At 47.4% G+C, this 18,456-nt stretch overlaps 2 protein-coding genes across 3 annotated transcripts; one reads left to right on the top strand and one right to left on the bottom strand.

Annotated features, from left to right (window-relative positions):
• The first annotated feature begins 5,957 nt into the window (after positions 1–5,957).
• MED9 (mediator complex subunit 9) lies at positions 5,958–9,633 on the top strand. 2 transcript variants are annotated; one of them, XR_014176404.1, is made up of 3 exons: positions 5,958–6,372; positions 8,383–8,660; positions 8,768–9,633. XR_014176404.1 is itself a non-coding variant. In XM_081965312.1 (2 exons), exons 1-2 carry the CDS (start codon positions 6,086–6,088, stop codon positions 8,597–8,599), a joined length of 504 nt encoding a protein of 167 aa, XP_081821438.1. In that variant the 5' UTR covers positions 5,959–6,085; the 3' UTR covers positions 8,600–9,633. The 2 variants fall into 2 exon arrangements, 1 of the variants encoding a protein (XP_081821438.1); XM_081965312.1 differs by having other exon boundaries at positions 5,959–6,372; positions 8,383–9,633.
• A 2,528-nt stretch (positions 9,634–12,161) lies between these two features.
• On the bottom strand, positions 12,162–15,131 carry RASD1 (ras related dexamethasone induced 1). Its single transcript, XM_081965647.1, has 2 exons — positions 14,762–15,131; positions 12,162–13,442 (listed from the first exon to the last, which is right to left on the bottom strand). The coding sequence occupies exons 1-2, from the start codon at positions 15,045–15,047 to the stop codon at positions 12,892–12,894; spliced, it is 837 nt and encodes a 278-aa protein (XP_081821773.1). The 5' UTR covers positions 15,048–15,131; the 3' UTR covers positions 12,162–12,891.
• Between the last annotated feature and the right edge of the window lie 3,325 nt (positions 15,132–18,456).

The following is an 18,456-nucleotide window of genomic DNA, read 5'->3' as shown; positions in this document are numbered from 1 at the left end:
TGAATCTAAAGAGAAGAGGTGCCAAGAACCAAGGTTTGAATCAAAGGCGTCTCCAGGGAGAGGTCAGTCAAAGGTGGACATCCAACCTCCAGGTCTTGCTAAGCTTGGTTGGGCCAGCCTGCTTCAAAACATGTTTTCTTCATTAACAGGCAATGATTAATTCTCTTTGGAACAGAAAGGCTGCCAGGGGGCACGGGGGGGGGGGGGGGATTCTTCTTCAATAGCTCATCCATCATTGAACTCTGAATTAAAAAAAAAACCGGCTTTCTCCGTCCCTTCTAAAAATACCTATTCCCACAACCCAGCTCGGCATTAGCTAGGTCAGGGACGGCTAACCGTTTTGTCGTCATGTGCTTAAAGTGCATGCGTGCATGACAGCACATGTGTGCCCACACCCATAATGCAATGCGCACACAACACTCCATGTGCCTCCCCTCATGCATGCACGCATGACACCTCCCTCCCCCGCACCCCATATTGGGCCTAACAGGCCTCCCTGCGGCCTCCTGGAACCAAAAACAGGGTGTGGGGGTGTGCCCCTTCCCCTGCCCCCACCCACGTGCACCTGTCACCTGCAGCAGAGACCTGAAAATCAGGTGGCCGGTGGGAAGCGCATGCGTATGGAGCTGAGCTGGCCGACGGCTCGTGTGCCCAGAGAGATGCCACCTGTAGCACACATGCCATAGGTTTGCCATCATGGAGCTAGGTCTACACATTACACTCAGTCATTACTTGCTTAACTGTGGCTTGTTCGCTAAGCCTGCTTACACCATCTAGACAAACACTTGTCCAATGTTTTCTTGGAAACCCCCAACAATGGAGCACCCACAACTGCGGGAGGCAAGCTGTTCCGTTGATTAATCATTCTCCCTGTCATGAATTGTGAATTGCAAGATGAATTGTGTCTAAGGAGGGTTGCCACTGAATGCATCGTGCTGGAATAACACCCCCCCCAACCCATGTGTCAGTTGGCTTTGCAAACACCAGAGGTAGCAACCCGCTCCTTTAAAAAAAAAAAAGGAAAATATTTGGAAATCAGGATTTTTAAACAGCTTTGCACTTTTCCAAGGGGGCAGTGAGTTGATGGCCCGATTCCAAGTCCTTGTGTTTAAGAGAAGCACACATGTCAACAGTGAGGCAGTGAAAACACGTTGCTAGGATTTCAACGGAAAAATTCAAAACACAGCCGCATTTTCCCAGGCTGACGGATGAAAGGGAGGCGAAGGGCAATTAACCCGCTACGTTAATTTATTTCTGAAGAAGCGCTATTGGAAAAGTTGTGGGAGTCCAGGCTATCGGCCCAGTTCAGTGGAATAGAAGGGCCACACATTTTAATCCAGTTAAAGATGTGACTTTTTAATGGGGAAGGAAGTGTAGGTGGAAAGAACTGAAGGAGCTTCTTGGATGAGAAGCAAAACATTTTCAAGAAAAGCAACAAGAAAAGCCAGCTGCTTTTTGGGAAAACACCTTTGGGACAACTGTGACCTGGATGACTGAGACGTTCCACAGACATTTAGGTGAAAATGCAGGGATCCAAACTTCAAGTTTGAAAGCCACAAACGATGTCACTATTAATCCCCTGTGGTTTATTGTTGTTGGTTTTTTCAAATTTACTGCCAAATCTGCATCCTGCAAAACTCTCACAAATCACCTTTGCAGAGGAAAAGATGCTTTATCGATCAAGTGGCTGGTTTGTAACTTTGAGCCATGGGCACCTTAGCAGGAGAAAGCGCCAGTGATTGACAGATCAGCAACAATAGGGGACTTCAGACCCCACCACACGCTGTGGGGTTAGTGAACAGAGGAGGGATTTGGGGTTCTAAGAGCCAAAAAATTGGTCCAACTAGCGATTAGTTTGGATGTTTGATAAAAGAAACAGGTCTCTGAATTTGAGTTTGCAGGCTGGGGAGTTCTAGGAGTTGAAGTCAGAAGAACAGGAATTGGAAGGGACCCTGGAGGTCTTCTAGTCCAGCCCCCTGCTTGAGCAGAAAACCCAATACCCCTTCAGATAAACCGTGGCCCAATCTCTTCCTAAAAACCTCCAGTGTTGGGGCACCCACCACTTCTGGAGGCAACTTTCTTTGCCAAGTTTGAAAATCACCGCTCTAAGATAGCCAGCCATTCGGCAAACCAGCAATAAACATTGAGAATCGCCAGTTATCGGATTTCTTGGTGATGAACGAGCTTGCTCTAAAGAAGGATTCAGGGAAGAGACATTAGGGGGGGGAAAAGCATCCCTGGGCCTTCGCTTATTTTACTGCAGCTGGGAAATATAATTAGTTAAAAGGTGGATTCTAATTTTTACTCTTTCACCCTCTGAACGAGAAGGTTTCTCGGCTAATTGAATGCATTAGATCACTTCTTTTCCAGCATCTGGAAGGACATATGGTAAAAAACCAGTCACACTTTTTAAAGGCTGGGCTGCCCATCTGCTACGCAGACAAAGGAAAACACCTCTGGGCTTGAAGCAGGGCGAAAGAAAAGGCCTTTGAATGCTGCCCAAGTGGGGCAATTAACCGTTTTTATTTCTAATCCGGTTGAATAAACCTCCAAGTGCTTGAGCCCTTCCTCCCCTTGTCCACTTCTAACTGAAAAGGTTAGGTGTTGTTGTTGCCTAAACACCTATTGTTGCCTAAACACACAAGAGCAAAAGAAGCCCAGGCCTCGGGGCAAAATAAAGCTAAAATAGTTGCTTGGCTAGGCTAAAATCTCATGATGTGTGTTTGGGTTTGGCCTAGCACACAATGACCACGGCCAATTTGGTTTTTTCCAGCAAGCTTAGAGATGGTCCTCAACTTACGTCCATTTGTTTCATCGCTGTTTGGAGTTACAGCAGTCTGAGGGTTTCGTTTGTGTAAGCAGTGAGCTTGCCAGAGTCCAGAAAAGCTGGATTAAGGGGTGTGCATAAGCCTACCGTCCCAGTCCTAATATTCCCTTGTAGTTGTAGATGTGTTTACACTTTTATCTGTTATCTCATTCATGCTTGACAAAATAAATAAAATAAATTATTGCTATTATTATTATTATTGTTGCACTGCCCTGTCCCCTCCCTGGCCTTATTAACCTTTGGATCTGCAGGGCCTCCCCATCTCTCTCCCTCCAGGTGTCTTCACCTCTTCCCCCAAAAGGCTGTTCAAATTTGCAGAGGGATCCCAAGGCAGTCTGGAGGAGGCCGTATCTCAAGAGGTTCGCACAGCAGAGCAAAGTTTGACTGGAGTCAAGCCTGCCTCTCCAGGACCTGCAGTTGGGAAATCAGCTTTGGGAGCCTCAATTCCCGAGAATGTTCAGAAAGGCTGATACATTAACAGGCTGTTTGGGGTAGAAGAGGGGTCCCTCAAAGTGGCAATTCTAAGCCTCGTACACTTCAACTCCCAGAATTCCCCAGAGTGTCCACTTGTCTTCAACTTGGCAAGTTTGACAAACATTGCTTTAAGGGAATAGTTTCCAATAGTCCTCAAGGGTGGACCTCTTCATCCTTTAGCCCATTCTGGGCCACCCTTCTCACCTTCCGTATTAGCACACACGTGGCATTATATCTATTGGTGTAATGGGGGGGAGGGGGGACACAGTCAGAATTGGCTAAGGAACTAAAGGATGAAGAGGTCCACCCTTGTGGACAATTGGAAACTATGTTCCCTTAAAGTAGGCATCCTCAAACTACAGCCCGCCAATGCAAACTATCCAGTCTGTGGAGTGATGGGATGAAAAGCAGCTGCCAGCTTGTAAAGAACTGCTTTAAAAGTCTTTAAAAGTCTTTAAAAACAGCCTTTCACGTTTTTCACAGCCATGTGAGCCATTAAAAGTCTTTAAATGTCATTAAAAGTCTTTAAAAGACTTTAAAAACAGACTTTCAGATGTTTTTCACAGTCATGTGATTCAGGGTTGGTGGGTGAGTAGGAGAGGGGGTGGTGCCAGCTTGCAAAGCAGCTATCAGCTTGTAAAGTAGTGCCTTAAAAGGCTTTAAAAAGCTTTAAAAACAGTTTAAAAACAGCCTTTCAGATGTTTCTCACAGCCATGTGATCCAGGGATGGTGGGTGAGTATGGAAGGGGCTGCTTTTAAAGTAGCACTTTAAAAGTGAATGAGTGAGTCTGTCCTAGCTTTCTCAAAATCAGATGAAGTTGGCTAACACTAATTCAAATGCAACCGCAGTCTAAGGCCTGAAGGAGAATTCACCCACTGCTTTGATTCTTCCCATATATAAAGTATATCCACTAAATTGGACCTGCAAAAGGTAGCAAAAAGCCAATCAGTTTGTGAATTCTCCTCCAAGCTTAAAAAACCTTTAGCCCTGTAATCCCAAATAAGCAGGCCCACACTTCCCATTGAAGTAGTAGTATATTTATGTTGGTTAAAATTGTTCTTCATTTTAAATATTGCATTATTTCTTGTTTTTTTTTGCACTACAAATGAAGAGATGTGCAATGTTCATAGAAATTTGTTCATGTTTTTGTTCAAACTATAGTCCAGCCCACAACAGTCTGAGGGACCGTTTATCCCTCCTTACTTCACCACTGGAGGCTGTGTGTGTGTGTTTGTGTTTGTGTGTGTTAATAATAATAATAATAAATATTTATTTCTTAGCCGCACCCTCTCCCGAAGGACTCGGGGCGGCGTACAACAAAACATAGGAAATAAATATATCGACATACATATAACAAAACATGTACCAAGACATATACACGACATATACAAGTGTTGATTCTCGCCTTCTTCCGCCTGCTTCCAATGCCTCTCAATGCTCATATTGGGGGTTTTAGTTGCAGTCTTAATAGATGCAGTTCTCAGTCTGGTTTATTGTGTGGTCATCTGAAACATATGATCAGGAGTTATTTGGAAGGAAATCCTGTTTGTTTTATTCTTTTTTTAATGGCCTATTTTAAGGAGCCTGAAGCTGCTGTTGTAGTGAAGTTAGGCAAGGAAGGGGCAAGAAAGTTTGCACTGTTTTTCCCTTTGGGTGGGGGGTCTTAAGTAAATAGATTCCTTGGGTTGGGCAAGTACAGCAAGGACAAATGTCCGGGGAATTCTGGGAGCTGCTCTTTCTTTCTTTTTCTTTCTTTCTTTCTTTCTTTCTTTCTTTCTTTCTTTCTTTCTTTCTTTCTTTCTTTCTTTTCTTTCTTTCTTTCTTTCTTTCTTTTCTTTCTTTCTTTTTCTTTCTTTCCTTTCTTCCTTCTTTCTCTCTTTTTTCTTTTCTTTTTCTCTCTTTCTTTTCTTTTTTTCCTGGAAACCGTTGATTACATTAGTTATTTTTAGTAGCATCCGCCGAGCTCAGACACTCATCCCAGAGTTGGTTTAGATATAAATAGCACCTGTTTATTAATATTTACTTAAAACAATTTGCGAAGCAGCTTTCCTGCGAGTCATTTTTCTGTGGACGGATTATTGCAATCTGACCTACAAGAAATGGAGTGTTATTTTTGTTTTCTTCTGTTGCCGAAGTAACCAGGCTTTTTTTGGGGGGGGGGGATAAATGAGTCCCCTGCTCCAATAAATCATTTTTCTGATTAATTAAAAAAAAAGTCCCAGGGATCCTACACTGTGATTAAATAGCAATCAGTTCTCTTCCCTGGAAGGATGAAATCTTCTTCTCCCTAAATTTAGGCTCACAACCTTTTTGCAGTTGAATCCTTACATGGTGACTTAAAGGATGGGAGGAAGGGGAAGAGAAGGAAAAGAGGGAGGAGGAAAAAAGGAAGAGGAGGAGGAGGAAAAAAGGAAGAGGAGGAAAAAAGGAAGAGGAGGAGGAAAGGAGGAAGGAGGAGGAAGGGAAGGAGAAAAAGAAGGGAAAGAGGAAGGGGGAAAAAAACCTACGAGCCCTTGGACAGCTCCCCATCCAGCCGCTGCAGCCCAGGCGGCGCAGGGGAGCCGCCGGAGGAGGAGGAGCTGCCCGGGACTGACGCGCAAAAGGGCCGCGGAGGGAAGGAGGGAGGAGGCGCTGCAGCCTCGCCCTCTTGCAACGCAGAGCCCTGCGTGCATTTGCTGCGACCGCGGCAGCCTCGCGGGGGAGGGACCGGGCCGGGCTCCGGGCCGAGCGTCCATCGCGGGGCTTCTCCGGAGCAAAGCCCCCCGCCGGGCGCAAAGGCGCGCATGGCCACCCCGGGAGCCGCGGCGGGCGGAGGTCCGCGGGCAGCCCTGGAAGACCCGGGCCCGCCGCCCCAGCCGCCCCCCGGCGGAGCCCAACCCTCGGGGAACCCCCCGGCCCCGGGAGAGCCGCTGCCCGCCGCCCCCGCGCCCATCCCCGCGCCCCAGCCCTGCGCCGCGCCCGAGCCCAAGTTCCTGCCGCCCCAGGCGCAGCCCGCCGCCCCCGCCGCCCCGCCCGGCCTGGGCCTGGAGGACTATTCGTTCCTGCCCCTGGTGCGCGACATTATCAAATGGTAAATGAGCCTCCGGGGACAGGAGCAGTCTATCTCGGAGGGGGGAGAGGTTGGGAAATCTCCCAGGCATCCCGGGAAGGGGGCCACCCCCGATTTCAAACTTCGGATGAGGATCTCCAGCAAGATTGGTGCTCCCCCCCCCCCACACCGTGCAGGATTTGAATCTGGTGCTCCTCCAGCTTGGCATCTCTGGCTCAGCTGGTGGGGAGCATCCTGGTGCACAGCTGGACGGGCTCCGTTCCTGCCACATCTGCACAACTAGAGGCTTCTGGGAAGGGAGGGAGGGGAGTCTCCGACTGTGGATCAGCCTGACCCCACCGGATGCAGAGCATCTCCGTATCCCCAAAACGTCCCAAGCTGTAAATCAGAATTTAAGAAAGATGCTAACCCGAGGCATAAATAATAAGAGGGACGGAACCCCTCCAGGCTCCAAAGGGAGGGAGGGTTTTTGATATCATCCCTAAATGCTGGTGGGGGGCGATTGCACCCCTGGATGAGGAGGGTCCCTTCGGAGAAGGCCTGTCTGGACTTGGAATAACTTTATAACGTTGAGGCTTGGAATAATATATAATGCATGTGGGTATATGCATATTTATTTATTTATTATAGATAAGGGACATGGTGGCTGAGTGGCTAAGATGCTGAGCTTGTCGGTCAGAAAGGTCGGCAGTTCAGCGGTTCGAATCCCTAGCACCGCATAACAGAGTGAGCTCCTGTTACTCGTCCCAGCTTCTGCCAACCTAGCAATTCGAAAGCAGATACAAAATGCAAGTAGAAAAATAGGAACCACCTTTGGTGGGAAAATAACAGCGTTCTGTGCGCCTTCATCGTTTAGTCATGCCGGCCACATGACCACAGAGACGTCTTCGGACAGCGCTGGCTCTTCGGCTTTGAAATGGAGATGAGCAGTGCCCCCTAGAGTCAGGAACGACTAGCACATATGTGCGAGGGAAACCTGTTGCTTTACCTATTTATTTATTTATTTATTTTGTCATGTTTATGTAGTGTATATGGGAAGTGGTGACCCCTTGAGAGCTGCATGCCACAAAATTTCATTTTGATGTTGGCTGATTAGTGTTCCTTCAAAGTGACAATAAAGTTATTCTGAGGTTTTTTTTTTCTAAATCTGGATCTTCACACCTGCCTTTGCAGAAGGAATCATTTTTGGGCTATTCCTTCCCAAGAGACACAGAATAAATATTTTGGTTTTCTCCTGCCTGTTTTGCAAAAGCCTATTTAGTCTCTAACCTTTGGTGGCCAGCCAGCTGCTAATGGAAAATCCCAAATATAAGGCTTTCTTCCAACGACGTGGGAGTTGCTTCTAGCACAGGGACACAATTCTTTTGCTTTCAAAAACATGATATTTATTTCTGCAGTTAGCAACTCTCTCTCTCTCTCTGCCTTCCTCCCCAAGGTATCTTTATTTATATTTCATACTTCCTAACCGCCCATCTCTCCATGATTTCTTGGGCCATCAACACAGGTGGGGAGGGGCCTGGGGGGGAATAGGAATAATGGGGTGCCTTGATTCAGAGAATTGGGGTTTTTGGGGCTGGGGGGAAGGGCAAAAAAGTGGAATTTCTAAACCTTCCAATTTGGAAAATGATTAAAATAGGGTTCTTCGATGAAAGTCATATTCCAAGAGCACCAAGGATAGCAAAGTTTGCCTTGCAGCCAATCAATTGAATAAACAGATAATTAATTAATAAATAAAGTCCTGTTTGAAGTGACTTGCACGGAATAAAAGGGAAAGAAATCAAAGGAAAAGAGAATTAAAATCCAGGATGCTAAATAGAGGACTGTTATTACTTTTTTTTAAATGTAAGCGTGCGGCCAAGGGCTTGCTTCTTTAAAAAAACATTTTTAGAAAAGACATTTTAATTAAAAATTATTTTTCAAAGATCGGAGGGTGGCCCGGTTCCCTGTTCCTGCCTTCCTTGTGTATGAATAATGTTGGTGGTTTAACCGAAGGAATATATTTTAATTCTGCTTCCCATTTCTTTGTTGTAGCATGAATAAAGACAGCCAGGAGGTCCACCAGTTGCTGAACGAGCTGAGGACTAAGTTTGTGGAGACCCACAAGCTGATCAAAAGCATGCCAGGCATCAGCCTGAGCCCTGAACAGCAACAGCAGCAGCTGCAGAATCTCCGAGAACAAGTGAAAACCAAGAACAGACTCCTGCAGAAATATAAAACTCTGTGCATGTTTGAAATCCCCAAGGAGTAAAGGAGACCTCCTCGATCCCTCTGCGAACAGGACAGTTCATCTGAAGCAACGTTTGCAAGACGTGGTCCCTTTAAGAGGCTTGGACTTCAACTCCCAGAATTCTGACTGGGGCTGGGGAATTCTGGGAGTTGAAGTCCACGCCTCTTAAAGGGACCACGTTTGAAATAGAAGGGGCAGCGCAGGCTTAAAATGCTGGGAGGGTCTTTGAATCCCGTTTTTCAGCTCCCCAGGAAATAATTTTTCTTAACGCAGCAAAGTAGAAAATGGAAGTAACATTTAAAATCTTCACCAACTTTTAAAAAAACGCCGCGTGACTTATGTCTGAATTTTATTAAATTTATATGACGTCAAATCATCCGTTTCCAAGGAAAGTGTCATTGATGGAGAAGGTCTTCATTTATCCATGTGTGAATCTCCCTACGATTATTTTTATGTTGCTTGTTGGGAGCAAACACTCCTTGCTTCCTTAATGGCTTTGCTAAACAAAATTTGGAGGGGGAGGGAGAGATGATGGGGGGATTCTATTAATATTCTGGGGTTGCCTGTGTGCACACACAAACACACACACTGACGTGGCCTGCCATGTCTTTACACTCTTGGTTTATTTTACTTACATCGTTCTTTGTCAGGTTTGCCAGCTGTGGAGCCTTTTTGCTTCCAAAATAGCCCTCTTTAAACATCACAGCATCGTCTCAACTTCCAATAGGATGAAAAGATAGAAATCCGATCTCTTGGCTGTTTAAGGGCTGAGCTGGGATTATTTTAAGCTTCTTGCTCACCATTCTTTCAATCCTGATCCTTAACCATGTTCGGTTTCTTTTTTTTAAAAAAATCAAGTTATTTGTTTTTCTCTGTTTTTCTTCTTTCTTTGTTAGGTGTAAGAATGTTGATTCCCCACACCTCTTTTTTTCCCCTGGTACCCTAGGACGGTTACTATTAATTAAGGCGACATTGAGCGACGTGATGGCTTCTGTAATTAAAGTTATTTCTAGTCTGTGAAAATCATTAATAAAATAACTTGCAATTTCAAAGAATTGGATGCAGTTCAGACACTTTTTTAATTTGGGGGCTTTAAAACGGCTGAACCTCAACTCTCAGGATTCCCAACCAGCAATTCTAGGAACTGACATCTATCCATCTTAAATTTCCCCCACATGCTAGTCAGTGAATCCCTTCTTTCTTTCTTTCTTTCTTTCTTTCTTTCTTTCTTTCTTTCTTTCTTTCTTTCTTTCTTTCTTTCTTTCTTTCTTTCTTTCTTCTTTCTTTCTTTCCATTCCTGGAGCATCACCATAACAGACTGTTTTCAGGATACGTAAGACTTCAGGTGGGCTGACCCTGAGTGTGGCATAGCTTGACCCAAAATGTTGGCTTTCCTTGAGCAATTACAACAAGGAAAAAAATAGTGTTCCCATGATCCACTTTTTTAAATCTGAGAGTCTAATTTCTTTCTTTTCTTTCTTTCTTTTCTTTCTTTCTTTCTTTCTCTTCCTTCTTGCCCAGCTTCAGGTATGTGAATCCAGTGTCTTGGCCTCCTCCCAGCATCTCGTAAGATGAAAGTTTATTGTTCTCCAGACCAGGAGTGCGATAAAGGAAAGTTTATGGAAAGGGTTGGGCTGAGCACACGGAAGGGGTCAGCAAGGTCTGGATTCCTGCCATTCACCCTTGTTATATTTAATGCTACTTGGCCGAGAGGGCAGCCATGTTGACTTCGCGATGACTGGGAAATTTCCACTGGGCACATGAGGCGGGCATCATGCCCTTAGTATTTACGGCTGTGTGGAAGACTGATGCCAGAGGAGACGCATGGAAAGTGAGAAGGGAATAATGATCTCACCTCCCTTTTATTTAACTTCATTTTCCATGCTTCCAATGACTTCATCTCTCTTCTCTGAATTTCATCAGATGTTTTAAGATCCCACCAACCTCTACCTTTTTATTATTAATAGTTGAAATAACTGCAAATTGTCTCCAAGGCCTTTATTACAAATGCAGGTGTTTGTTTATCCCATTGGCATTCACAGCTTGGAAACCTAAGGACAGACACCAGGAGGGCAGGTATAATCTCTGCGTATATAGCCTCTTTTCTCAAAAGCAGACACTCTGCTATTTTCTCCCCTTGCAACAATCTGGTGAGGAAAGGCAAGTCTGTAAGGCAGAAGTGGGATTTGAGCCCTGGTCCCCCAGCGCTTTGCAGGGGGTCTTAGCAGGGTCTGAAAGTTGTTTGCATGGGAAAAGAGGACGCTGCCCTTCAAACCCAGCAGGTATATTGAAAACAATCAAATTACTCAAGCCTTTTAAGAAGGAACATATTATAAAGACTGGTGGAACTGTGATCTGCTTGAAAAGTGGGCCATTTGCTGAGAAGACTACTCTTGTGTAAGAGAAACACAGAGTGTTTTGTAGGTGGCACACCCCATCCACAAGATTAGCTAAAATTAACAAAAAATCATCACCACAATGTTGGAAATGCAATGTTGCGCTAGGAACCTTTTACTATAAGTGGAGGAAGTGCCTGAGAGCAAGAGCTTTTTTGGGGCCAGAAAAGAAAGTATTTGGAAGAGATGCTAAATCAAAGGATGGAGTTGAGACCAGAATTATTTCTATTAGGGATCACGAAAGAAAAATATGGCAAAGGTGGATTATATTTAATGTTGCATATTTTAACTGCATCAAGATTGGTCTTTGCACAAAACTGGAAAAACAAAGATTCCCCCTGGAACAAAAAATAATAAAGAAGATACTGATCTGCGCAGAAATGGAAAGACTGACTCTAGAGCTCAAAGACAAGGACAGAATACCACAAAATCTGGGACAAACGGTACGGATGGTTAGAAACGAGGGGGAAAGGCGGGGACAGAAAAACAAGATAAGTAAAGAATTGGAAAATATGGCATTAAGATTGTGTGATAGGTAGGAATCGGATATGTGTTTGTATGGTTAGTAATCAGGTAAAAGAAGGGATTAATGGGCAGGTAATTTGACTGACTATACATGCCTGTGTAACGGATATAAACTCTTATTGCTGTAAGATCAAAACACTCTATGGAAATGATTATGCCAGAAATGTCGCACTTTGTCCAATGTTTTTGATGTTTATCTAATAAAAAACATTAGAAAAAAAACGCAGAGGAACCTTTTCACATGATTCCTGCTGGTGGGAAATTCTGGGAGTTGAAGTCCACACAACTTCCAGTTGCCAAGTTTGGAAGTCGTGGTCTCATATGTGTCTTTCAAGAGGTCTTCCTTGGCCTTTGTGGGGACTTTTATCTCAACAACTACACCTTGGTCAATTTGGCCAGGCTGAATAAAAGGTTGGTCCATGATCCCCCAGGCTAAGGGTGGATTTGAATGTGGATCTCCACAACCCTACTTCAACACTATGGATCCCATCTTCGTCGTATCTCCAGCTTCAACTGGGCATTTTCAAGACCCCAGTCACAGTTGCTGGTGGAAACCTCAGGAAAATTGCTGTGTCGTTGGACCCCAAAACTCAACGCTGTCCAACAGATATATAGCCCCCCCCCACATGTCCCTCACCCCACCAAAGAAGTCAACCCCAAAGTTTTTTTTCTTTTCAAAAGTTTTATTTCATAGAAAACCCCCAATATAACAAAGAACCAGTGTCAAACATTGTCAAAGCAAAATGTCCATCTTGACAATCAACCGGATCGTTCTACATGTGTGTGTAAAGTGCCTGTTGGCTTTAATGCAATGTGGTTGTCGGTCGGTTTGTTTGTTTGTCAACAACGTCCCGGAAAAAAAGGGGGAGGGGTGTAAACAGGTTCACTTTTCCAACAGCTTCCCTGCCGTCTCCCCTCCTTCTGTGCTCCCGCAAAATGCGGGGTGAAGGGGAAGAGGAGAAGCCGTGGATAATTTTCAGCAGCAGCAAATGAAACTTTTCAACACGCTCAGAGGCAGCACACAAAAAGCATCACAGACAGCCATGAGAAAGTTGGGGAGTTCAGCTGCCCATTCACCAAATCCCCCCTCCCTTTCCCCCCAGTCTTTCTGACCACAGGCGTAGACTTGAGTGGTCTCCTTCCCACCACGGAGTCTGCAATGTCCTTTCTCCAGGCTCAGCTCAAGTCTCAGCTCCAACTCTTGCTGAGAGGAAAATAATCTTGGGGAGCCGATGGCAGAAAGCTCCCCATGGAGAGCTGAGGAGGCCCCTGTGTCCCACAGGCCCAGCCCGAGGCTTGCATGCCCCCCAGATGGGCTGGCAGAGTTTGGATACCAAAGAACCTCTTTGCCCCTTCTTGGTCGAGAAGGTCCGAAGGCCAGAGAGGGAAGCCTTAGCTGATCACACAGCGTTCTTTGTCCTTGGCCTGACTGCCTCGGATGGCCTTCTCCCGGATGTACATGAGGTCGCTGTGGACGCTGGGCCGGCGAGCAAAGGGGGCCACGATGCCGTAGGCTTCCCCAGTCCCGTCTCCAGAGGAGTCCTTCAGGAGCTTTTTCCCCTTGAGGGTCTTCTTATGCAGAAGGTCACAATACTGCACGGAGACTTTGCGGTGCAAATCTGGGCTCATTTCGTTGGGCAGCTTGGCCATGGTGAAGAGTGCCTGGAACATCTCATCCAGGCTGCTGTTCTTCTTGGCGGAGATCTCAAAATAGGGACACTTTTTGGAGTCCTGGCCCAGCAGCTGCTCGATCTCTCGGGATTCAACCTCCCGGTAGAAGTCCCGGTCACCTTTGTTCCCGCAGATGACCAGAGGAACCTCAATGTTCTCCTTGGTCTTGTTTTTGAGGCAAGACTTGGTTTCCAGGATCTGCTGCTTCAGACGCTGGACTTCCTCAAAGGAGTCGCGGTTGTCCAGGCTGAAGACGAGGATAAAGACATCTCCTGCAGGAGAAGGAGCAGAAAGGGAGAAGGTTAGGCGCCAAGTTTCAAAACTTCACTATTGGAGGCATGCAAGGCTAGGGAAAGAAGAGCAATCAAGGAGATGAATGCAATGCATATTTCTGAACTAAATGCAACTTTCTTGCCAATGCTGGTTTCTTTCGCTCTCCTCACCCTTTTCATGCGCTTTTGAAGCATTAGCCAGAAAGCTCAGTTCAGATCAGAAATGCGGCGTTCCCTCTAGATTGCTGCAGTAGCCCTAAAGAAATAGGTTTTGGGGGCTTTATCCCAGCTAGAAGAGCCGGGATGGGCATCCATAAAGAGGCTTGTCCTTTGCTTATCAGCTCCGGGTTTCTGCCTTTTGTTTTCCTTTTCTTTACAACTCCAGAATAATCAGATTGCAGCAGCCAAAGGCGCTTCCATGAAACTCCTTATCGCTGGGTTGTAAAACCGGGACTGAAAGCTCAGATTTATGAAGTCTTGACTTGACCTTAAGGGGACGTGTCTGCGGGAGCTTCCCCATGAAACTGGCCAGGGTGAGGGGTTCAAGCGGCAACCGCTTCAAAGAGAAACGGAGCACAGAACAGAAGCGGGGAAATATCCCGGAGTGAATTAATCAACATTGGGGGGCTATCTTTTATTTTTTTATCCATAGTGCATAGATTCGCCTTCTCCCCTCTTCCCGTCCCTGGCTGCAACCAGGCGGCTTTGGGAGCTAGGCAGAAGTTGCGAACCCCGCGATGTGGCAGAGAGGAGCCCGTGGGCGCCCGCTTGCAAAAGGCTACGGGTGGAGGAATCGCCAGAGGCGAAGGGAGCGGGAGAGGGGAACGCTCCTTCATTGGCGCCCATCTTCGGGACAGAAGGGGAGGCGGGGGAGAGGCACTCAAGAAAAACAATCCCTCCTACAAATGTTGTAGGAGCTGCGCATAGCCAAACACCACAATTCTGAGAGTTGAAGTCCAGGCATCTTAAAGTTGCCAAGGTTGAGAAACGCTGATTTCCTTTCTTTCTATTTCCCCGCTTCTGTTCTTTCTCTCTCTCTTTCCATCTCTCTCTCTCTCTCTCTCTCTCTCTCTCTCTTTCTTTCTCTCTGTGCCTTTCTTTCTCTCCCTATTTCCATCTCTTTCTCTCTTTCCGTCTTTCACTCTCTTTCTCACTCTTTCTCTCTTCCCCTCTCTGTATCTCTCTCTCTCTCAGTCCTGTTCCGACTGGTTCGCAGAGCAGAACCCAAAGGGCAGACCCTTCCCCGGACTGCCTCCAGACCTCCCCGCGCAGACACACACACACACACACACACACACACACACACACACACGTCTCACCGGTGAGGATGGAGAGGCGCCGCATGGCCGGGAAGGGATGGTTTCCCGACGTGTCCAGGATGTCCAGCTGGTAGACCTCCCCGCGGATGCTGTAGAGCTTGCGGTGGAAGTCCTCGATGGTGGGCGTGTACTGGTCCTCGAAGCGGCCACTGAGGAAGCGGGAGACGATGGCCGTTTTGCCCACCTTGGACGAGCCCAGCACCACCATCCGGTAGCAGTTCTTGGGTGGGATGTTCAACTCCGCCTCGCTGGGACCCATTTTCTTGATCATCTCTGCCAGGCGCATCGGGAGGATCGGAGCAGCAACGAAGGAGCCCGCTAAGAACCGGGTGAGAAGTTGCAGGAGGAGATTCGCTCAAGGCAGGCGGGTCAGTTCGACTCTGCCCTGCCGAGGCGCCTCGCCTGCCTTTATAGCGGCCACAGAGCCGCCGCCCCCTTGGAGGCGGCGCAAGCCAGCTGGTGGGGGCCGGCTTGCGCCGCTTGCCTCCCTGCCTGCCCAGCTCGGGGCTCAGAGCTAGCTGGCCAGACGCGAACGCGGAGCTCTGCTGGTGCGCCCTCAGGCTATGGGCTCTCCGAGTGCGGGCAGGGACGCAGGCGGCTGCGGGGGCCGACCCGACGCCATCCGTTGGGACTCTTTCTGGGGAGCTGGATGGGAAGACAGCTGGGTCGGTTGGGGAGAGTTATGGGCACGCTCTTTCTCACCCCAACCCAATCCTCTCCCCCAGAAAGAGCTGCGGGCGCCTCCAAAGTTGGCCACATTTTGGCGATCTTTTGGCACCGCGGAGAGGCGGCGAAAGGAGCCGGACGGGCGCTCAGTTAAGGCAGCCTTCTCTGCCTTACACGTCCACCCTCCGTGGCCCACAAACCCGGCGGATAGGAGTTTATAGTCCCGCCGTTGGGGCGCCAGATTGGGGGGGGGGAAGCCTCCTAGAGAGAGCGAGTCGTTCTGTCGAAGAAACGAGGAGGGGAAGGGAGGCTCCGCGGTCTGAATGGAGCTCAGGGAGGGGGCTTGGGTGGGAGGCGAGTGGCTGCAGCCTCGGTCCCCTCTTTTCTTCCGATGAAGCATCCCTTGGTCCTCACTCCGTCCGAATTCTTGGCCGAGATGAGAAGGACTCCATCCACGGCCCCGTTTTCAAGCCAGGAGAGGCATGGGAAGAACAAGAAAAATCCCCGGAAGAAATGAGAAAGCTCGCTCCGAGCTGGGTTGGGGTCTTCCATTTAAAGGGGGAGGGGGCAAATAGAGAAAAGGAGACAGTGAGGCAGGCAGACCTTGCTCCAAAAGTTGCTTATAAAAAATAATAAATTGTTGGGGGGGGGGGAATCTTTTAAACAAATATGTGATCGAATTCTGATGTTTGTCATTTACAGCTAAAGGCACTATTTGCAAATGTGTTCACTGAATTCTTAGCAAATCTATCATGCAAAGCTGCCAGCTGTTGCCCAATTACCTTATTTTTGCAAGATAAAAACACCCACATAGTGTTCCCTGCAAATGCATCACCTGCTCCAATCCATTTCCAAAATACACACACTGACACAACCTTGCAGGAGTTCCCTTCCGCATCTCCCCATTGTTATGTGAGCAAGAACAGGAACCCCCAAACAGCTCCAGCTCTCATATCTTGGCAAGTTCCAGAAAGCCTGAGTGCCTTGGCACTACCCTCTCCTTCTTGCCATAGCAATGAACGGAGTCTCTCGCCCTGCCTTTGGGGAAAGGATGCCTCTGAATGGGCAGCAGTGGAGAACAAAGTTAATCTTTAAGCCATGATCGAGAGGATCTATTGCATGTCGCTCTGTGAAATGGGATTGCATCAGGAGAGAGCCGACCAGGAGCGAGATAGACAAAAGTTTCTTTAAGGCAGGGACGTCCAACCTCGGCAACTTAAAAACCTGCGGACTTGCCACTCCCAGAATTCCCCAGCCAGCACCTGAGAGTTGTAGTCCAGAAGTCTTAAAGTTGTTAAAGTCGGACTCCCCTGCTTTAAGGGGTCTTTAAGATGGAAATTCATCCTCCCATCAGTCATGAGTGTGAGTTTGAGTAAGCACAGTTCTTGTGAAGGCTGCCAAGGAAGCAGAGTGACGTTTGCTCATTCACCGGAAGAGATCCAACTTCTTCAGTTTCTTCAGAACCTTGAGATAAGGGGTGATGATGAGAAAGAAGCCCAAAAGCAGGCCACTATTCCCGCAGAGGGGCGGGAGAGGGGCGGTCTAGAAATCAAATAAAAGTTAAAGTTAAAGCATCTGCTTCAGAAAGCAAGAGATTCCAGCAAAATGAACTGGAGGAATATATGAACGTCTCTATGTTTACTCCAAGCCCCCGTGTGGGGGGGGGGGAGGAAAATAAACGACAGGATAGCAGTCTTCCAATATTTGAGGGGCTGCGCCAAAGAAGAGAGGGTCCACTTATTTTTCAAAGCACCAGAAGTTAGGACAAGAAGCGACAGATGGAAACTAATCAAAGAGAGAAGCAACCTGGAATTAAGGAGAAACTTCCTAACAGTGAGGTCAATTAACCAGTGGAACAGCTTGCCACCAGAAATCATGAGCGCTCCAACACTGGAGGTCTTGAGGTCTTCAAGAAGAGATAGGACAGACATTTGTCCAGAATGGTATAGGCTGTCCTGCCTGAGCAAGGGGCTGGACTAGAAGACCTCCAAGGTCCCTTCCAGCTCTGTCCAATCAGATGGCATCACTGCAGAGAGTGAAGAGGCACCAAGTGCTGTAACCACTTCCCTCTCCTGCCACTACGGAGCGCCAGAGGGCCCTGCAGCTGCAACCAGGCCTTCTCCAGAAGCTCCACATAAGCTTCTTTGCAAGTTTTGGGGAGCAGGGAAATTTTCTGCACCCCTTTCATGAACCTTTCCCCAGGCGGAGGCGATGTTAAGCATCCTTTGTTGGCCCCAAAGTTTTGTGTTTGCATGCATCTGGGAAGGGTGGGGAAGGACTGAAAACAGGAACACCGGTAGAGAAAGAGCAATATTTACGTGCACCCCGTCAAGCAAATAAGACACACGGCCAGTGTGGGAAGTAGGCAGCTGGGAGGGCAGAAATGAAGGAACACAGTCAGGAGAAGAAATAACTGGAGCCCTTAGACCTGGGGTGAGAATTGATGGAAAATTAATTCTCCCCATCCAACAGTTTAGACCCCGGAGCTTTGTTTTGTTCAGGCAATTCAAACAGGGAAAGTGGTTTATGAGCTAATTATAAAAGCCACCCACAGGATTCCCCCCTGCCCAATCCATAAACACCGTGCAAAGAACAATAGTTAGCAGCAGCAATAACCACCAGGGAGAACTGTTATTCCTTTGGGTACGAATTAAACCATTGATTACGATTCTATCCGTAATGGCTTGGATTGTGGATACATCACTGTGTTTGTGTGCATGTCTGTGTTTGTGTTTGTGTGTGTGTGTGTGTGAAAAATAACCAGCTCCTCTGAGCATAGCTGGCATCGGGAAACATTTGCTCTCGTCCATGAGTCGGTGCCATCGATAGTCGGAGAAGATCTGGGTGGGAAGGGTTTTTGGGGTGCTGTATAAACAGAATGGAAACAGGACTACAGAAGGTTCTGGAAGGAACCAGAACAGGCCTTCAAAGAAGCTCGTGTCCCTAAATACCCATAAAATTCAACCCAGGGACTTGTTGGAGGAGTCATGTTTGGCTCACTTGAGATCAGAGGTCCTCAAAAAAGGAGC

Source organism: Natrix helvetica, assembly GCF_964273705.1.
Source record: "Natrix helvetica genome assembly, chromosome: 13".
Classification (NCBI taxonomy): domain Eukaryota; kingdom Metazoa; phylum Chordata; class Lepidosauria; order Squamata; family Natricidae; genus Natrix; species Natrix helvetica.
Note: the sequence above shows the minus strand (reverse complement) of the source record. Positions and strands in the feature narration are given on the sequence as shown.

Bases quoted from the DNA above. Each gene is read 5' to 3' on its own strand.
- RASD1 (XM_081965647.1), bottom strand. From the start codon at position 15,047: ATGCGCCTGGCAGAGATGATCAAGAAAATGGGTCCCAGCGAGGCGGAG. The intron at 13,443-14,761 runs GTGAGACGTGTG...CTTCTCCTGCAG, and splicing joins GCGCCTCTCCATCCTCACCG to GAGATGTCTTTATCCTCGTC.
- MED9 (XM_081965312.1), top strand. From the start codon at position 6,086: ATGGCCACCCCGGGAGCCGCGGCGGGCGGAGGTCCGCGGGCAGCCCTG. The intron at 6,373-8,382 runs GTAAATGAGCCT...TCTTTGTTGTAG, and splicing joins GTGCGCGACATTATCAAATG to CATGAATAAAGACAGCCAGG.